Source organism: Bidens hawaiensis, unplaced genomic scaffold (assembly GCF_021521415.1).
Source record: "Bidens hawaiensis isolate Kalapana, Puna unplaced genomic scaffold, B.hawaiensis_p1.1 tig00054078_1, whole genome shotgun sequence".
NCBI lineage: Eukaryota > Viridiplantae > Streptophyta > Magnoliopsida > Asterales > Asteraceae > Bidens > Bidens hawaiensis.
Genome location: NW_027499744.1, coordinates 22,882 through 41,311, shown reverse-complemented (window position 1 = coordinate 41,311; position 18,430 = coordinate 22,882). Strand labels below are relative to the sequence as shown.

General features: G+C 33.9%; 1 protein-coding gene and 1 pseudogene across 1 annotated transcript; one reads left to right on the top strand and one right to left on the bottom strand.

The window, feature by feature from the left end:
* Positions 1–9,479: 9,479 nt before the first annotated feature.
* LOC143600417 (basic endochitinase pseudogene) lies at positions 9,480–10,168 on the top strand (annotated as a pseudogene).
* Positions 10,169–11,474: 1,306 nt separating this feature from the next.
* Positions 11,475–18,430, bottom strand: LOC143600416 (uncharacterized). Its single transcript, XM_077078113.1, has 14 exons — positions 18,086–18,430; positions 17,791–17,877; positions 17,312–17,421; positions 16,585–16,635; positions 16,337–16,508; positions 15,463–15,780; positions 15,136–15,336; positions 14,567–15,052; positions 14,211–14,420; positions 13,562–13,754; positions 12,988–13,150; positions 12,725–12,892; positions 12,578–12,656; positions 11,475–12,031 (listed from the first exon to the last, which is right to left on the bottom strand). The coding sequence occupies exons 1-14, from the start codon at positions 18,428–18,430 to the stop codon at positions 11,573–11,575; spliced, it is 3,042 nt and encodes a 1,013-aa protein (XP_076934228.1). The 3' UTR covers positions 11,475–11,572.

Genomic DNA, 18,430 nt, shown 5'->3' with positions numbered 1-18,430 from the left:
TCTAAATCAAACTTTACATCAACAAATCAAGTCTATCAATCAAACAATCCAAAAAGGTCATCAAACACTAACAATTATCATCATTCCTAGGTAGAACTTACAAGTTTAGCCGAGAATCATATTGGACAGCAGCTCATACTCATTAAAATCACCATAAAACTCATATCAATCATCTTAAAAATCATCCAACAATCAATACTAATCAATAACAAGTCAATCCTTAAAGCAATTGCAAAACTAGTTAACAATTCAATAAGAAAATCAAAGTGTTGAACAATGTTTAAAGAGGAAAGATATATGATGTTTATGGCTGCTGTTGGCTAATGGAAACTGACGGGAAATCAATCCCCGAGGCTTGTTCTTGCTTTTTCTTCCTTCCCTAGCCGCCAAACCTTCAAACCCTAGCCGCTACAAAACTTTTTCTCCTTCCCCTTGCTGTCCACTGCTGCGATCGGAACCTAGAGCTGGTCTAGGGTTTTTTTTTTTTCTTTTTTATGTTATATTATAATAGGGTTTTGGGCTTTTCCAATATGTAACCGGGCCGGGCCTTAAGTTTTGTCTTGAAATTGTATGCGTAAAAGACCCGTAAGCTCTCCGAAAAGCTCGGTTTTTCTTCCTTTCCACCCTTTGCCTACAAGATAAATAAAAATATGTAAAACCTATCTAAAACAAGTTAGAATACATAAAATGTAATACAATACGTAGATAAAATGTGCGGAAAATACGTGTGTTTTACAACACATCAATTTTCTTTTGTTTGTGTTATTGCAGTATGGTTTGCTAACTACTTAAAATCAATAACTAGCATAAAATTGGTTCCTTAGAAATCGTTAGGTAATAAAAATTGGTTTTATTAAAGTCTAATGATTTCATAATAAAATGGGTTTTATTAATAGGAATTTTGAAAATGAGTTTTTCAACTAAATACCATACATTTGAATGCATGCAAATGGAAGGTACATAAAAGGTTTTCCAATCTAGAATTTAGAAAACTAAAATCCCTTTTATAAAATAAGTCAAACACCATCCTTTTGTACAACTCTCGAATCACTTGGGAACTCGGTATGGGATAAAGGTCACCTAACCATGTTGGAGGAAACTTGTGAGTTTGAGGTGGGTTTACCATACTTGTTGGATAAAGGTCACCTAACCACTTGTATGTGTAATCTCACACCTATGTATAAGTAGGACGACTTAAATTGGAAACCATGTGAATAGGGTCACCGAAGCATGGTATACAATGGTGTTGATGGGATTAAACATGCCAACTAAACATAAGATGTTTAACCGATCCCATAAAACTAGAAGTTGCAAAGGGTTGCAATTGTCAAACATTGACTACCTTGTTAATTTAAATAGTAGGATAAAGGTCACCTAACTACTATTTGAATGTAACGTTGGGTTCTATATTTTAATCATTAATTGTCTACGAGACATAAAGGGTATTAACGATTAAAATTAATTATTTATATCGAAAATACTAAAATTGAGCTTTGTTATATTTGTAGATGGCCGCAATCAACAATCCACTTAATGTTATTATTCCACCCATTAACAACCTATCACTAAGATCTAATCTTGATAAGGATCGTCTAAACTATACCAACTTTATGGATTGGTATTGAAACTTGAGAATCATTCTCAAGCAAGAAAAGAAATATTACGTGATAGACGAGCCTATTCCCGAAGAAACTAGCAGTGACGATGCCAATAACTATAACAATTGGGTAAAGCACAATGAGGATTCCGTGCAATTTTCTTGCCTCATGTTGGGAACTATGATTCCCGAAATTCAAAAGGATTTTGAACTTCATGGGGCATACGACATGATCACCCAACTTAAGGAAATGTTCCTTACACGAGCTAGGGTGGAGCGCTTCGAAACGGTTCGAGCGCTTCATGCATATCGTATGGAAGAAACCCAATCTGTTTCCTCCTATGTGCTTAAGATGAAAAGCCACATTGATCGTCTCGAGCGCCTTAATTGTCGCGTCTCAAACGAGTTAGCCACGGATTTGATCCTAAATGGGCTAACTAAGAAATTTGAGACTTTTGTTATGAATTATAACATGAATGGGTGGGACAAGAGCATTGGTGAGCTTCATGCAACGCTCAAGACGGCCGAGACGGGAATGGGTAAAAAGGTTTTACCCGTTCTCACGATCAATGAGGGATGCAATACGAAGAGGCATCACCCAGAACCTAAGGCAAAGGTTGCCAAAGGTAAGGGACAAGTCATGGCTAAGTTCAAGAGAAAGGCGAAAGCGGGACCACCCAAACCGAAAGAAAAGAAGCCAAAGGTTTGCGCGGAGGATCCGTGCTTTGGATGTGGAGAGATAGGGCATTGGATGAGGAATTGTCCAACCTATCTAAAAGAGTTGAAAGCTAAGAGGGATGCGGGGCAAACCTCGGGTACAACTTTCATGATTCATGTTGATCTTAATATTATTTCCTCTAACACATGGGTATTGGATACCGGATGTGGAACTCATATTTGCAATTTGTTGCAGGGGTTCAAAGGAAATGAAGGATTCAAGAAGGGAGATATTAGTCTCTTCATGGGCAACGGAGCAAAGGTTGTTGTCGAAGCCTGAGGGGACTACATTTTGAAGCTTCCAAATGGTTTGGAAGTTATTTTAAATAATGTTTTATATGCTCCTAGTTTGACTAGGAATATTATCTCCCCTAAGACAATATGGTTATGATTTTAAGTTTATGGATGATTGTATTTATGTTTTCATGAGTGATGTATTTTATTTTAAAGCAATGTCATCTAATGGAATTTATGAATTGGTTCATAATAACACATATTATGATAACATGTTATACCAATCAAGCACCAAAAGGCTCAAAATGGATTTGAGTAAAACTTATCGTTGGCATTGTCGCCTTGGTCATATAAACAAAGATTGCATACATACACTTTAAAAGAATGGTCTTTTGGAATCAAGTGAAGGTGATTCATTTGATAAATGCGAGTCTTGTGTATGTTAGGAAAGATGACTTAGGACCCCTTTAGTGGAACAAACCAAAGGGCAAAAGACTTATTAGGTATCATACATTCGGATGTATGTGGTCTTTTTAAGGCAATGACAAGGAATGGTGAAAGATACTTCATTACCTTTATTGACAACTATAGTCGTGATGGGTATGTGTACTTGTTAAGACACAAAGATGAAGCTTTTGAAATGTTCAAAATCTTCCAAAATGAAGTACAAAATCAACTCGATAAAACCATCAAAGTACTTCATTCGGATAGAGGAGGTGAATACCTAAGTGATGCTTTCCAAGATCATCTTAGAAGTTGTGGGATCATCTCACAACTTACTCCACCGGGAACACCACAACATAATGGTGTGTCCGAGAGGAGAAATCGAACTCTATTAGATATGGTTCGATCTATGATGGCTAGAAGCACATTGCCTCTATCTTTTTGGGGTTTCGCTTTGCTCTCCGCGGCCCGTATTCTAAATATGGCCCCAACCAAGAAAGTGGACAAGACACCTTTTGAAATATGGAATGGAAGGGCTTCATCATTATCATATTTAAAGGTATGGGGTTGTGAGGCTTATGTCAAGAACAACACCCAAAACAAACTTGAAAGTCGATCCACTAAGTGTATCTTTGTAGGATATCCCAAAGATTCTATGGGATATTATTTCTACAACCCAACCTAGCAAAAAGTGTCCATTGCTCGAAAGGCCGAGTTCTTGGAAACTAAGTTCCTTATGGAAGGTGCTAGTAGAACGGTGGAACTCGAGGAGGATCGAGAACCACAAGCCGATACACATTTGGTTGACACTAGCAATCAAAGGTCGTTGAGAATGATCAAATGGTTGATCAAAATACACAAAACGTTCGCAAATCTGGTAGAATTAGTCATCCACTCGAAAGATATGGATTTTTCATGGATGGATGCTATGTGGTAGATTCGGATGAACCCACCACATACCGTGATGCAATGTCACAATCCGATTGTGACAAATGGCTTGAAGCCATGAACGTAGAGATGCAATCCATGCATGACAACCAAGTATGGGATTTGGTTGTACCACCTCTTAATTCCAAACCGGTTGGAAGTAAGTGGGTTTTCAAGAAGAAAACCAATATGCATGGAAACTTGGATACTTATAAAGCAAGACTTGTAGCAAAAGGTTTCACTCAAACTCAAGGGATTGACTATGATGAAACTTTTCTCCCGTAGAAATGCAAAAGTCAATTAGGATATTGTTTACCGTAGCCGCATATTATGACTATGAGATTTGGCAAATGGATGTCAAAACCGCCTTTCTAAATGGGCATCTTGAGGAAGATGTCTATATGGTTCAACCCGAAGGTTTTTTTGATCCACAACATCCTGAAAAAGTATGCAAGTTAAAGAAATCAATCTATGGATTGAAACAAGCATCTAGAAGTTGGAATCACCGATTTGATGAAGAAGTTAAGAAATTTGGATTCATGAAGAATGGTGATGAAGCTTGTGTGTATAAGAAAGCTAGTGGGAGCATCATCACTTTCTTAGTATTGTATGTTGATGACATACTACTATTTGGAAATGACATTCCAACCACGGAAGGTGTAAAAGCAGGGCTTGGAAGTTGTTTTTCCATCAAAGATCTTGGTGAAGCCGCCTATACTTTGGGAATAAAGATCTATAGGGATAGATCAAGGCGGTTGATAGGTTTAAACCAAAGTGCATACATTGACAAAATCTTGAAAAGGTTCAAGATGGAGAACTCTAAGAGAGGTTTGGTATCTATTCAAAGAGGAACGATATTGAGTGCGTCTCAATGTCCAAGCTCAAAGGAAGAGCAAGATAAAATGAATGGGATCCCATACGCATTGACTATTGGATCCATCATGTATGCAATGGTATGCACTAGACCGGATGTGTCATGCGCTTTAAGCATGACAAGTAGATTCCAACATAATCCGGGAAGTAGCCATTGGATGGCGGTTAAGAGTATATTGAAATACCTTAGAAGAACTAAACATCCTTAGAGAGAAAACTTAAAAACTCTAAAAAAATTATTTTTAATTAAAAATAGAAAAGTATTTTAAATTTTTGTTTTTGCCATTATTCTTATATTTTGTTACCATTCATTCGAAAAAATAAAAATAAATAAATAAACAAAAAAAAACGTTGTATTGCACATACGTATTACTGTGCGATACTGTTGTATTACACATGTGTATTACTATGAATTTTCATGTTCAACGGTGTTTAATTGCATATATTCAATATTTGTGTATTGTATATGTGCAGTAGTGTTGTATTATATGCAAAAAAAATAAAATAAAATAAAAGTCGATGTAGTGCACATGTGCGTTAATGTTGTATTACACATACGTACTAATGTGTATTCGATGTGCGTATTAGTTTTATATTGCATATATACAATAGTGTGTATCAAATATGTGCAATAGTGTTATATTCTATGCAATACAACACTTTTGCATATATGTAATGCATACTGTTACACATGTGTACTACACCGACGAGGTTAGCGACAAGTTTTTTTTTAACAAGAACAACATATAAGAATAATGGGGAAAAAAAGAAACTACTAAAAGTTTTTTTTTAAAAAGTTAAAAATAATTATGTCACCGCGTGTTTTATCTATCTATCTATATATATATATATAGAATGAGTATCATTATAAAACTCTTAAATTATATTTATGTAACACCCCGACTTTAAGCAGAATATGTCTGGGTGCAACGTACAGATTACTCATAAGCTCGTAACACTATTAATAGTGACAATATATTTATTATATTCCATAACTTTTCAAGTACACAAATAGTCTGATAATAAGACAAATAACATTAAATCTAAATGAAACAAATATTATTATTTTAAATAATCCTAACGCACAACTAGTTTTCTTGTCCTGACACTTCATCGTATCAACCTGCAGCACGTTGAAAATAATATATTTTGTCAACAACACATGTTGGTAAGTTTTCATAAGTTTTTACGTGTATATATATATATATAACTCGCGATTCAAAAATCGTCATGCAATAAATATTCAAGCGTAAAGTAAATGAAATCAAATAGTGTCGTCCTCCCATTCATTTAGCTGAAGCCGTTGAAGTCGGGGAAATGAGAACCACCTTACGTAAACAACCGAAGTCGTAACGTTAGAAGGCGCGGGTACGTCCCGTCGGACCCTCCCACTATGTGTATACGTTTGCGTTTGCGTTTGCGTAACTTCCACCAATAAAACAATAAACACGTTGCAAGCAAGTTCACGTATAATCATAAACAATATGCACGAATAATATTAACATGTACGATATAAGTGAATCGGTTTGTAAACAAGCGCATAACTAACGAAAGAAAAACGTGTGACGTGCTACACCCTAAAACATTATAAAGCGTTAAAAATGCGGTTATGAAGAACTCACCTCCTTGAAGTCAAAGATCAACTTGAAATAAAAAGCGAAAGCACGTTTAACGAGAAGCAACCGAAAGTATGTTAGAGAATCCGATACGATTGAACTTCTCAAACTATAAATAAAATAGATACAAATATTTAAGGACAAGCTAACGGGATAAAAAAAGTTATATATTTGTTGGGAAAATGTAGTATTTTATTATGCTTTTACTATTTTTATGGCATAGATTATTTTAATGCTATTTTTGAGCTTAACAGAATTTTAAGGATTTTTATTATTTGAATATTATTAAATTTAAGGAACATTGAATTTATCGGGCAAATATTTATCTTGAAAAGGTTACATTATAAAGTTAACGAAAAAAATAACTAATTTAGTTTTAATCGGGTTTTACGAAACTTTAGTGGATATGAAAGAGTTGGGTTTTAAGTTGAAAACGATAAAATTAATTTATAAATAATTTTATTTAAATTAAAAATAATTTTATTTTATTTAAATGATTTTTTACAATCTAATTTGTTTAATAATATAAAATAGAATGCTTAAGAAAAAAGGAAATAAGATAGCTTGACCAGGGGTCAAACCCAGGTATTTATCCTTAACAGACTCACACACTAACCAGTTGAAGTAGCTTACAAGTTGGTTTATGATTAGAAACAAAAATATATATTAACTTTTACAAGTTCATCTTCTTCCTAAACCTAGAATTTCAATTCTTCCATTCTGTTCCATGTATGTTAAAATTAAGTTAGGGGTTTTGTTTTGCGGTTTATTACTATCAAAATGCATATAAACATTACCTGAAATTGTAACGATTTGACGGTGAATCTCACTTGGTCAGAGACGAACTTCGACAGATGATTTACTGGATTTAGAGAGTTTGTTTCATTAGTTTAAGGTTGTGGACGAGTTTAGCCAAATGTTTAGATATTATTTATAGGCTCAATTGGAGAATTTTTGTTTAACTTATCATAACTGAAATTTTGATATTAAATCCGACGGGTTCGCGGTTAATTAGCCCATTAATTGCCGTTAAAACGAATTATTAACGATGATAGAAGTCTTGACGTTATAGTCTACGGTTGTTACGGCTTTTAATTAGGTCAAATCGTGTCTTATAAGGGGTTTAAATTGTTGCCGGATTCCGGCATCGGCCGGAAAAACGTGAAAAGGAAGGAAGATGGAGGCTGGAATGTTTTTTTTTATAAAATATTATAATTTAAATCATAATTACACAAATGGCCCTTCTACTTTCATGATATATTAAAATCTAAATTAACCTTGATTTACACATTGGACCTTGAACTTTGAATATTTTATAAATGAAATAATCTTTATAACTTGGATAGATTTCGAATTATATCCGATAAGAACGCAAGTGTTTAAGCGTTAAAACCCGGAGTTTTAATGATTGATCGAAAGAAGAAAAATAAATAAATAACTAAATAAAAAGAAATAAACGAACTAGCAATGAATTTCAAAATGGGTCGGATTTTCGGGTTTGAAAAGTAACAAATGTTAAAAAATATATATATATGTGTGTGTGTGTGTGTGTGGAAAAGTTAACATACAAATTAAATTAACTTGCTAATTGTGATAATCAAGTAAGCATAGTGTAATTACATAATTACACTATGTTGTATATACAATTACACTACTTGATTCTCACAATTAGTACGTTAATTAGATTTGTATTTGATCTGAACCCTAATTACGTAAATATGTGATTAAACTACTTTTTTTCAAATACAAATCAAGGGATTTAAGAAAAGTATTCATTCTTTTTCTTTTATCCCCTAAAACCTAATTTTAAGAGTAAAGTGTCATTTTCGTCCTTGTGGTTTGGCAAATAATGCGAATTTAGTCCAAAAAGTTTATTTTTTGCACATGGACCATCCACGTTTCCTAATTTTTGCCAATTACATCCAAATCACTAACCCTGTTAAATTGAATCGCTAAGTCTATATCTTTTCACTTTCTTTATTATATGAGTACAGTGCCAAAATTGTCCCTGGAGTTTGGGCACTATACTCATATAATAAAGAAAGTGAAAAGACATGTTTACCCCTGACTTAACGATTCAATTTAACGGGGTTAGTGATTTGGATGTAATTGGCAAGAATTAGGAAACGTGGATGGTCCATGTGCAAAAAATAAACTTTTTGGACTAAATTTGCATTATTTGCCAAACCACAAGGACGAAAATGACACTTTACTCTAATTTTATCAATCAATTATTACTTTCTTCCGGTAGTTATTATTATTATTATTATTATTATTATTTAGAAAAATCTATCTTTCTCAAGATTTCAATTATTACTATCCTTATTGATATTGGTGCTAAGTGTAATTACTAATTATTATAAATATGTGTGGCTTTTAAAACTTAGTACCGTAAACCTCAAAGACTAACTGTATAATTATGTCTTAATTTTTCTTGTTTAGTGCATAGATTATGTTAAAGATTCCTCTTTTATTATTTATTATTTTTTTATGTTTTATTTTTAAAACTGTTTATGTTCACGCATATTACCTAAACTTTTTAAATATTTGATTTTTTTTTACTAATTCTAGAAATGGGTTGGTTAAAAATTTGACTTTTTCATTAATTCTAGAAATGTATTATGTAAAAGATTTGATCTTTTCGCTTTTTTTTTCATTTTGTGTTAATTCTGGAAATGTTTTAAGTTAAAGATTTGATTTTCTCACTAATTCTAGGAATATTTGATTTCCTCTAGTTATGTTTTCATTTGCAATCAATAGCAATTAAGGGTTAGGTCTCTAATTACATTGTAACTTTATTTTAGTATTTTATTATGATACGGTATATTATTATGCTCGCTGGCATGACTCGACTCGACTCGACCTGAAATTCTAATGTTTGGTTATAAAAAAACTGACCACTAAAAACAAAATGAATCCACTTGAAAAAAATTCTAAATGTGTCGCTTAGCATTAGTCAATTACTTTTAAACTGTGCATTAAATTTATTAATATGAATAATATTAGGGTTGTTTAGTTTCTATAAATAAGTAATATACTCTTTCACAGCAAGTGAAAACACAAATCAAACAATGACTATGAAACTTTATTTACTGGTGATCAATCTCGCTCTCACCCTTGTATCCAAATTTGGCTCGCTTGTGGTACACTGGGGCCAAGATGAGAGAGAGGGTAAACTCGTCGATACATGTAATGCTAGAAAATACAACATTGTTAACATCGCATTCCTTTTTCAATTCGGCAATGGCCAAACTCTCTAATAAACCTAGCAAATCATTGTGACTCTAGCACACCATACAATTGTGACAAGGTTAGCACCGCATTCACCATTGTCAAAACATGGGGTGAAGGTCATGCTCTCGATTGGCGGCCCCAAAACCACCTACTCGTTTTCTTCATTTGATGACACCAGAAGTGTAGCCGATTACATATGGAACAACTTCCTTGGAGGGAAATCAAATTCTAGACCACTTGGTAATGTGGTTCTAGACTTTGTCGACTTTGACATAGAACAAGGTGAGAAATATTTTTTGCTGCTCTTGCTAGAAAGCTACGTGAGCTTGGAGGCAACAACATTTACCTAACCGCAGCACCACAATGCCTGTTTCCAAACACAAAGCTTCAAGGAGTACTTACTATTAACCTATTCAACTATATTTGGGTTCAGTTGTATAATAACCCTCAGTGTGAGTTCATTATGACAATTTTTTATAGTTTTATGAGCTCGTGGCGTCAATGGACAATAAACATTTTCTTCTAGTAAAATATTTATTGGAGTACCGGCATCATTTTTCTTATATTTATTGGAGTAACGGCATCAATTTTCTTGGATTGTGCGTCAAGCAGTTATATTCCTAGACAACAAACGACCTCTAAAGTTATACTGTTTGCTAAAAAATTTCAAAATTTTGATGATGTCTTGCTTTGGAATCGGTATTTTGATGTCATTAAAAGTTGTGTTTAACACACAAGTTGTTTACTATAAGCAAATTGATTAATAGATATGCTTTTATAATAAAAACCTATGCTTTTATCTCATCAACTTTTTAAATTATTGTTAACTTCTTTTTTCTTTTTTTTTTATTGTGACTTTTAATCATTCATATTTCAACAATGGGTGTAATTAAAGATCAAGTAAACTGAGTGCACAATTTGAAACTAGGAAGAAATTAGAGAGTTTCATTGTTTTTAAATGCGATAGAAAAGAATGAGTAATTTATAATCATACTTTTGATAATTAAATACAAATGACTTTTAATATAAAAAGCGTAAGAAACAATTATGAAGGGTAACTATGTGTTTTTATTAATATTGTTAATTAAAATAGGATCAAATCAATCAACCCTCAACTTTGTTCTTTGTTTTGTTTTTTCTGTAGAGTAAAGTGTTAAAATCGTCCCCGAGGTTTGACAACTATGCGACTTTAGTCCAAAAATCTTTTTTTGTGTAAGTGGACCAACGAGGTTTCATACTTATTGCCAATTAAATCCAAATTGCTAACTCCGCTAGATTTTTAACGTTAAATCAGGGGTATTTTGGTCTTTTTGTTTATTAGTTTATTTTAGTATTTAATTAAAAATAAATAAAAAAATACTAATATATGCAATTTATGACTAAGTTAATTTATATTAAACTAAAATTGAAATAATTAAAAAACTACCAAACTGCCCTTTGACCTAACAAATCAATAACTAAATATAACTAACTAATAGCTCAAACAAATAAATATGCAAACCTAAACTACACTTAAATAGATAACTAAAAAAATCCCTTAGCTTCTTTGATATTCTTTATTCCATCTGACCCACTTCTATTTTCATAAACCTGAAAGACTAATAATATAAAGTTAAGCCACTAGTTTAAAACAAAAATATATGCATAAAGTCATTTTAAGAACTAAAAAACAAAATAAATTGTACTAAAAATAAAAATTTACAACATATGCTTCTAAGTATACAAAAGAACTTGGAGCTGGCAAAATTAGCATCAATCATCATCATCATCATTATCATCAAAAAGGATGCAATTTACATACAAACTATTGATTAAAACCCCTATGCATCTCATCTTATCCAAAAAAGAAAAAAAAAGTTATCTTTTTCACAAAGAATTGAAGCTACAACTACATTGATAATCAACAGTAAGCTATCAAGAACCACCTTAGCTACCTCAAAAGCCTTGCTGCTGCCACTGCATGATTTGTGTGAGTAACCATCTCATTCTCGGGTGGCGGTTTAACATACTTCCCGATCACTTTCTGGTGGGTCCGGTTCTTAATTCTCAGAATCTTGGCTCGGGTTTTTAATTTCTTGTTTTCTTTCTCTTTTCTCGATTGGATCCTTTCTTTTTCATAGACACCTTGCCAGAAAACCTCACCGGTTGCAGGCCATAACCACCGCCTTCCAGGGTGGTCCGAATCGGCTTCCTCAGCAAGATCTTCATCCATGGCCTTGAGGGTGTTGTAATCAAACCATTTGACCCACATTTTGCCAGCTCGCTTCTTGAAATCGTGTTGTTCTTGCATTGCTCCCGTGTTTGGATTTATGTACACCATTCTTCTCGCACTATGATACGCCCAAATGTTTACAACAACCTCTAGAACCCGAGAGTAACACTTCTTGTCCTGCCAAGAAACCACAAGTGTAAGCGTAAACTAGGGCTGCCACTTTTACCCGAAACCCGACCCGATAAAACCCGTACCCAAACCCGACCCACAAAAACCAAACCCGAGAAAAGACTAACCCAAACCCGAACTGAAGTAATTCGGGTTGGTTCTCGGGTCTGATTTAAATAAAGCCTGATTGAATGCGATTATAGTTGGAGTTTGTTTTACTTTTCTTTTGAATTGTTTTATCAGGTTATATTGGTTTATTATTTGGTTATTTACGTTACAAGCAAAGAAGAATATGCTGTTTTAATTTTAGCAATGTAGCATTTATTTTTTTTTTTCTAAGATACTCGAAACCAGATTAACCCAACCCGAAAAAACTCGAACCCGAATTACCCAATCCCGAAAAACCCGTGAGCGATTTGGGTTGCGTTTCGGGTCAAGATTTAAAACTTTAAAGCCCGAAGAACTGACATGAACACCCATGGCGTAAACCATCGAATTTGAAACTTTTTTTTTCTTGTTTGATCGTTGTCAATAAACGACTGAAGGAAAACATACCTTGGACAAACTTAGGTAGCAAAAACCACTCCGGCGATGCTCCTCGTACACTTGTGCGTCTAATGCATCTACAAACATTCTGCAAACATCATTGAAATATGAATTTGTTCACTGCTTAAATCTAATGTCTTTGTATAATTCAAAAACGATCCACAAACTATCCTTGAGAACATTACAAACTCAAGGAAAGATTTTGTTGGCATGGCCCAACTATGCATGACAGACCATGTGTCTCCATCTACGGGCATCGGAGGTAAAACTGTCGAGTTATTCTTTATCCCATACATTTTCTTGAAAGCTTCCGAGAATGCGAACCTTGTACCGATCATACATAAGCTGAATCAAACGCTAGTTAATAGATGCATGAGATTTGAAGTGATTTGTTCCTGATGTAAGTTCAAGATCCTTACCTGAAATTACCGGCATTTATCGAATCACAAAAAGACCAAAAGTCGTGTTGTGTAGGGTTTCTTGGGTCTTTATCCATACGGACCCAAAAGTAGACGGCATCACCGTGTCTTTGAGATTCAATGCCTTCTACTAAAGCAACCTCAGCCTTTTCTGATAAAGATCCTGCTTTTTATAACAAGATTGACGTGTTTAGTATGTCAAACAAGATTGACATATATTATTATTATTATAATTATTATTAGCTTTTATATAGCTGTTAAACTGTGATCTTATTATTAATATTATTATAATTAGTAGTAGTTTTTATATAACTGTTAAACTTTGATTTCCTTTATTTTGCTTTATTTTCCTTTATTTTGCTTCATACACATGTACTTAGAGCCGAGGGTCTCTCTGGAAGCCACCTCTTTATTCCTTTGGATAGAGGTACGGTGTGCCTACATCCCACCCTCCCCAGACCCTACTTATAGCTTTGCTGTCGGTGGGATATTACTGGGCATGATTGATTGATTGAATTGATTGACGTGTTTAGTATAAAAATGGTGACTTAGAGAGATTGTTTAAAAAACTAACTTGCCTTCCTGGCTGTAGCTCGCCATGATGAAAACCCAATCCAAGAGTTCTTGTGTATGCGATCAATACGGTTAGCGATGGCAAAAAAAGCTCCAAAATCACTAAGGGTGTCCCGGTAATAAGGTGTGTTTAGAAGGGAAAGGCGAGAAGGTGCATCAATGTCATCTTTTCTTGGTCTTCGGCCCTTTGTGGACTGCGATATCATCAAATTGGTAAATGTTTAGCTTAAAAATACTAGAAAAATGATTTATTATTATTATTATTTTTTATTTTTTTTTATTTTTTTTTTTTATGTGTAAGTGGCTTCAGATGTGAAAATCTTAGTCTTCCTATATCATTTGACTTAAAACATAAAAAATATAAATAAAAAATGTAACCATGCAAGAAACCTTACATCCTGCCTAAAAGTAAAGAAACAACGCTTTACCAAAAGTTAGAACGGTTTCAACACCGAGATACTTTTTTCCATGTACTGCACTAAATTAACACATTATTTCTCTCTTTACACTAAAATCACCTTAAGACTGGATTTTTACATAAAATTATTTTAAAATAGGAAAGACGAAACATAACCATGCAAGAAAAACTCAAATCTAGATGCAAAGTGCCATAGTCTTTATAAATGAGTAATGAAAACTGAGTGACTTACAAGTCCAATACAACGATATAGTGATTTTTGATGCAGAAAAGGCCAAGATCCTTGACCCAAGTATGGTTCATAGATGCATAATGGTTGACCCGTCCTTTCGAGATCTTCATCATCCCTCTCATGCAAATCATTCTTACTTCTGTCGGATTTCTTTGAATTTTTGTATACTTCCTCCCATGTTCCCCTTGGTTGCTCACTTTTATCTCTTAACTGCAAACCAATGTCATCAGTTCTTTGTGAATATATGAGTAAGCAAGTAAATAGTTTCACATAAAAGTTACCAAGATAGCAAATGTTGCAACTTAATGGTGACAGGGAAAAACAAACCACGGATAAAAAATAACTTTTTTTATTACCTCATCATCTTCTCTTGCCTTTCTAGCTTTCATGATCTGGTTTCTTTTTTCGTCTTCCCATAAACCGTATACAAATGTATCATCGGCTGGAATAGCACCCAAAGTCTGTTCTTTTAGAGTATGATTCCATTGACTTTCAACCTGATCTAAGAAATGGTGAATCTTGAAAGTTCTATTAGCATATCCATGATCTGCAATAGCCTCAAAAAGATGCCATTGCCATTCTGTTTTGGTATCCGAAGGAATTTCCGATATTGCCCTTGGAGATGCGACTTCTGAAGGAAGTTTCATGATGTTTTCTATCAATGAAGCGTACCCTTCAACAGATTCCAAAGCCATCATGTTTTTAGCAGTATTTTTGCCAGTTGATGCAGTATTACGAGCCAGAGACGATAGTTTTCTTTTAGATACCACTTGTAGCATTACCCGTGTCAAATCCTTAATATTCTCTTTTGGGAAAAGATAGCCATTTATCCCATCATCGACCTGAAATGTGTTATCGAATTATTAGTTTTAAGAAATAGAAGTACAACAATGGAAGTCAAAGGATGAAAGATCGTAGCTTTTACATGTTTTTTTATTATTGATAGGTCAGGAGCAATTATTGGTTTCTCGAGACACATTGCCTTTACCAGAATGTCAGGGAAAGATTGTTCTTCAAGGAATGACCCGTATATTACAATATCTGCTATGTCTAGAACACTAGTGTCTTCATCAATGGCAACATGCTTCACAGTTTCCCTTGGGTAATTAAGGTTTGAGGCAATTTCCTGCAAGTATAAATATTAACATCAAGTTGGTTAAATAAAAAATATGTAAAAACCACCCAAGTAACTTTTAACTTTAATAATACGGGGGACTAAGAGAACAAATAAAAAAAAAATAAACATTTTTACCTCCATGGCTGCACTGTAATTATTTGTTAAATCTTGACTGAAAACTATAATCTTGAGACGAGGACTTGAGGAATCACCGACAGGAAACTTGGCCAAAAGTGGCAATAAAGCCTTTAAAACAAGAGCATGTTCCAGCCATATTCCTTTATACAGAAACTCACTACCCACTATACCGACAACAAAATCATCAATTCCAATATTCATATTTACACGCGTATTTTCTTCATGAATGACCGTTGGGTTATCTACTTTGCATGTTACAGAAGGAGTTCCGGGTACCACAAAATAGTTCCCAGCGTCAAATGCAGCATAAAACATCTGAAAATGAGTAAGATAAAAAAAATTATATATAAGATACAAAGCCATATGACAAAACTAGGCCTGTAAACGAACCGAACGTTTGGCGAACTGTTCATGAACCGTTCGGTGGGAAGTTCGTTTATTTAATAAACGAGGGAACATAACACATGTTTCGTTCGTTCATTTATGTTCGTGAATGTACGTATATATTCGTTTATTCATGTTCGTTTATGTTTGTTCATACATGTTCATTTATGTTCGTTTATGTTTCTTACTTTCTTTGTGTTCATTTATGTTTGTTTGTGTTCATTTAAGTATGCTCAATTATGTTAGTTCATCTATGTTCATTTATGTTCGTGACTGTTCGTTTAGATTTTAAATAAACAAACATAAACGAACACGAACATGTTCATTTTTTAAACAAATGAACACGAACACCAAATATTTGTTCGATTAAGTGTTCGTGTTCGTTTAAAGTTAAATGAACGAACACGAGCATACCCTTGTTGTGTTCGTTCGGTTTGTTTACAGGCCAGACAAAACCCTTAAAGAGACTGTTAACTTTTATACATACCAGTAGGGCATAATTTGGGAAGACAACAACTGTAGCCCGATTAAAGATTGCTTTCCAATCATCAATCAACTCAGCATGGCCATTAGAGACGTATCTGGCAGCAAGTGTGGCGAGTGTTTTTTCATGGACAGTCCATATAAGAGGTACAGATTTAAACGGCTCCTGCAAAAGGCTGTAACAAGTAAATTCAGGTTCTTGTAAGAAATACAACTGTCTTGTATAAAATGATCACAAATATGTCCACATACAATGAAATGACATCCTTTGCTGCAAGAGAGTTCACGAGTACTCCATCATAGCTACAAGATTATACAAAATTGTTAAAAACACAAAGTTGATCATTATCTTGGGGGGTACAATCATTTATATATATCATAAAAATCTATGGAGTTAATATCGAGCGATATAACAGTGGGATATCGGTTAACGGTCCCCAAGCAAAATATTGGTTCAAATATCGGTCAGAATATCAGTACGATATTGACTGATATTTTGGATGCCTTGGTTGATACGGACTCGGAGGAAGATTTCACTGCTTATGATTAGATAATGTTTCAAATATTGACAATTTTGAGTTTTGACTTTTGATATTATTATTAATATTATATATGTTTACGTTTTTATACATGTATGTATATATATATATATATATATATATATATATATATATATATATTCTGCATGATATTAAAATTACCGACATCCCACCACAATAACCGATATCTCAAATATCAGTCATTGACAGATATTCGATTTTTTTACCGCATTAACTGCATAGAGAAAAATTATGTATATATAATGAACCCAACCAGAGGTTGCTTCTGTTTGGTCCAATCAAAACAGTTGGGACCAATCACGGGTTGTTCAGTTAGTTTTTCTGACCAAAATCGTACTACTTACAGTCCTACAGAAGATGCATTATACAAAATTTCATGTAACTAAGATAATACACCAAAAGAGAGGATAAAAACATACTTTAACCAGTCGATCATAATGGCTGATTTATCACTAGCGTCGATAATATGGACCGGAACTCCACTAGTTCTCCAAATATGGTGAACAGGCCCGTCTTCAAGTGAGTAAACCTGCACAAGAAGTTAACCATGTGGATGATTACATTAGCTTTTTAAGAACACTAGTTCTAGACTCTAAAGGCAGTCGATTTCTTCAAAAGATTAACACATGAATACAAATAACCGAAGAAGTTATATAAGTTTTTAACCTATCTGCATGCTAATTATCTCAATTATATAATTCTAATTCTTCAAATCATTATAATCACTCTGAAAATTAACATCCAAACACCGGGGGGGGGGGGGGGGAGATAATAAGACACCGACCCTTATAATCTCATACGAGCTTAAGCTAAAAAAACAAGTTTGATGATAAATATACAAACTCGGGTCAACAGTGTATGCTTATATAATCACTAATAATATTATGAAACTAGATACCTGAAGTTGATATCCAATTTCCCTTAAAGCAGCTGCAACAGTGAGCATCAATATCTGGTGTGGATCAACCAACATATCTGCAAAAACCTACAAACGGAACCCTTTAAAACCCGAAACGAAACTCATCACAAACAATATCACTATCATTCGTCGGGTAATCGGGTATATTACAAACCCCAAACCCATGAAAAATTTCAAAACTAATCCCAAGCCCGTCCCAAATATGCCGGGTTTCACTGCCAAAAGAAACATTAATAATAATAGTAATAATAATAATAATATCATTAGTACTCACCAAAGCAAGCTGAGGCTTTCTATTCCCAAACCTAGTGACTGTTAATCTTGACCCACCAAAAGAATCATTAATATTATTATTTTTTTTTTCTGTGAGGAATTTGATCAAACACTTGGTGGGCAGAAAGTTAACAACATCCTGACCAAAATCCAAGGCACCAATTTCTTTCAACAAATCTTTAACATCCAAATGATCATCATCCTGTTTGAAGAAATCATCATTGGAGAGAGGCAGAAAGAGCTGAAACAGGAACATGAAGAAGATGAATACAGCCAAAGCAGAAACCCATTGCAAGTAATCAATCTTCTTCAGAATGGTGAATCTTGTTATGGGCAAAGAACCCAT

Coding starts and splice junctions, on each gene's coding strand:
- LOC143600416 (XM_077078113.1), bottom strand. CDS start 18,430: ATGGGTTCTTTGCCCATAACAAGATTCACCATTCTGAAGAAGATTGAT. Junction 15,781..16,336: donor TCCCAAATTATGCCCTACTG/GTATGTATAAAA, acceptor ACTCATTTTCAG/ATGTTTTATGCTGCATTTGA. Junction 12,893..12,987: donor ATAAATGCCGGTAATTTCAG/GTAAGGATCTTG, acceptor GATCGGTACAAG/GTTCGCATTCTCGGAAGCTT.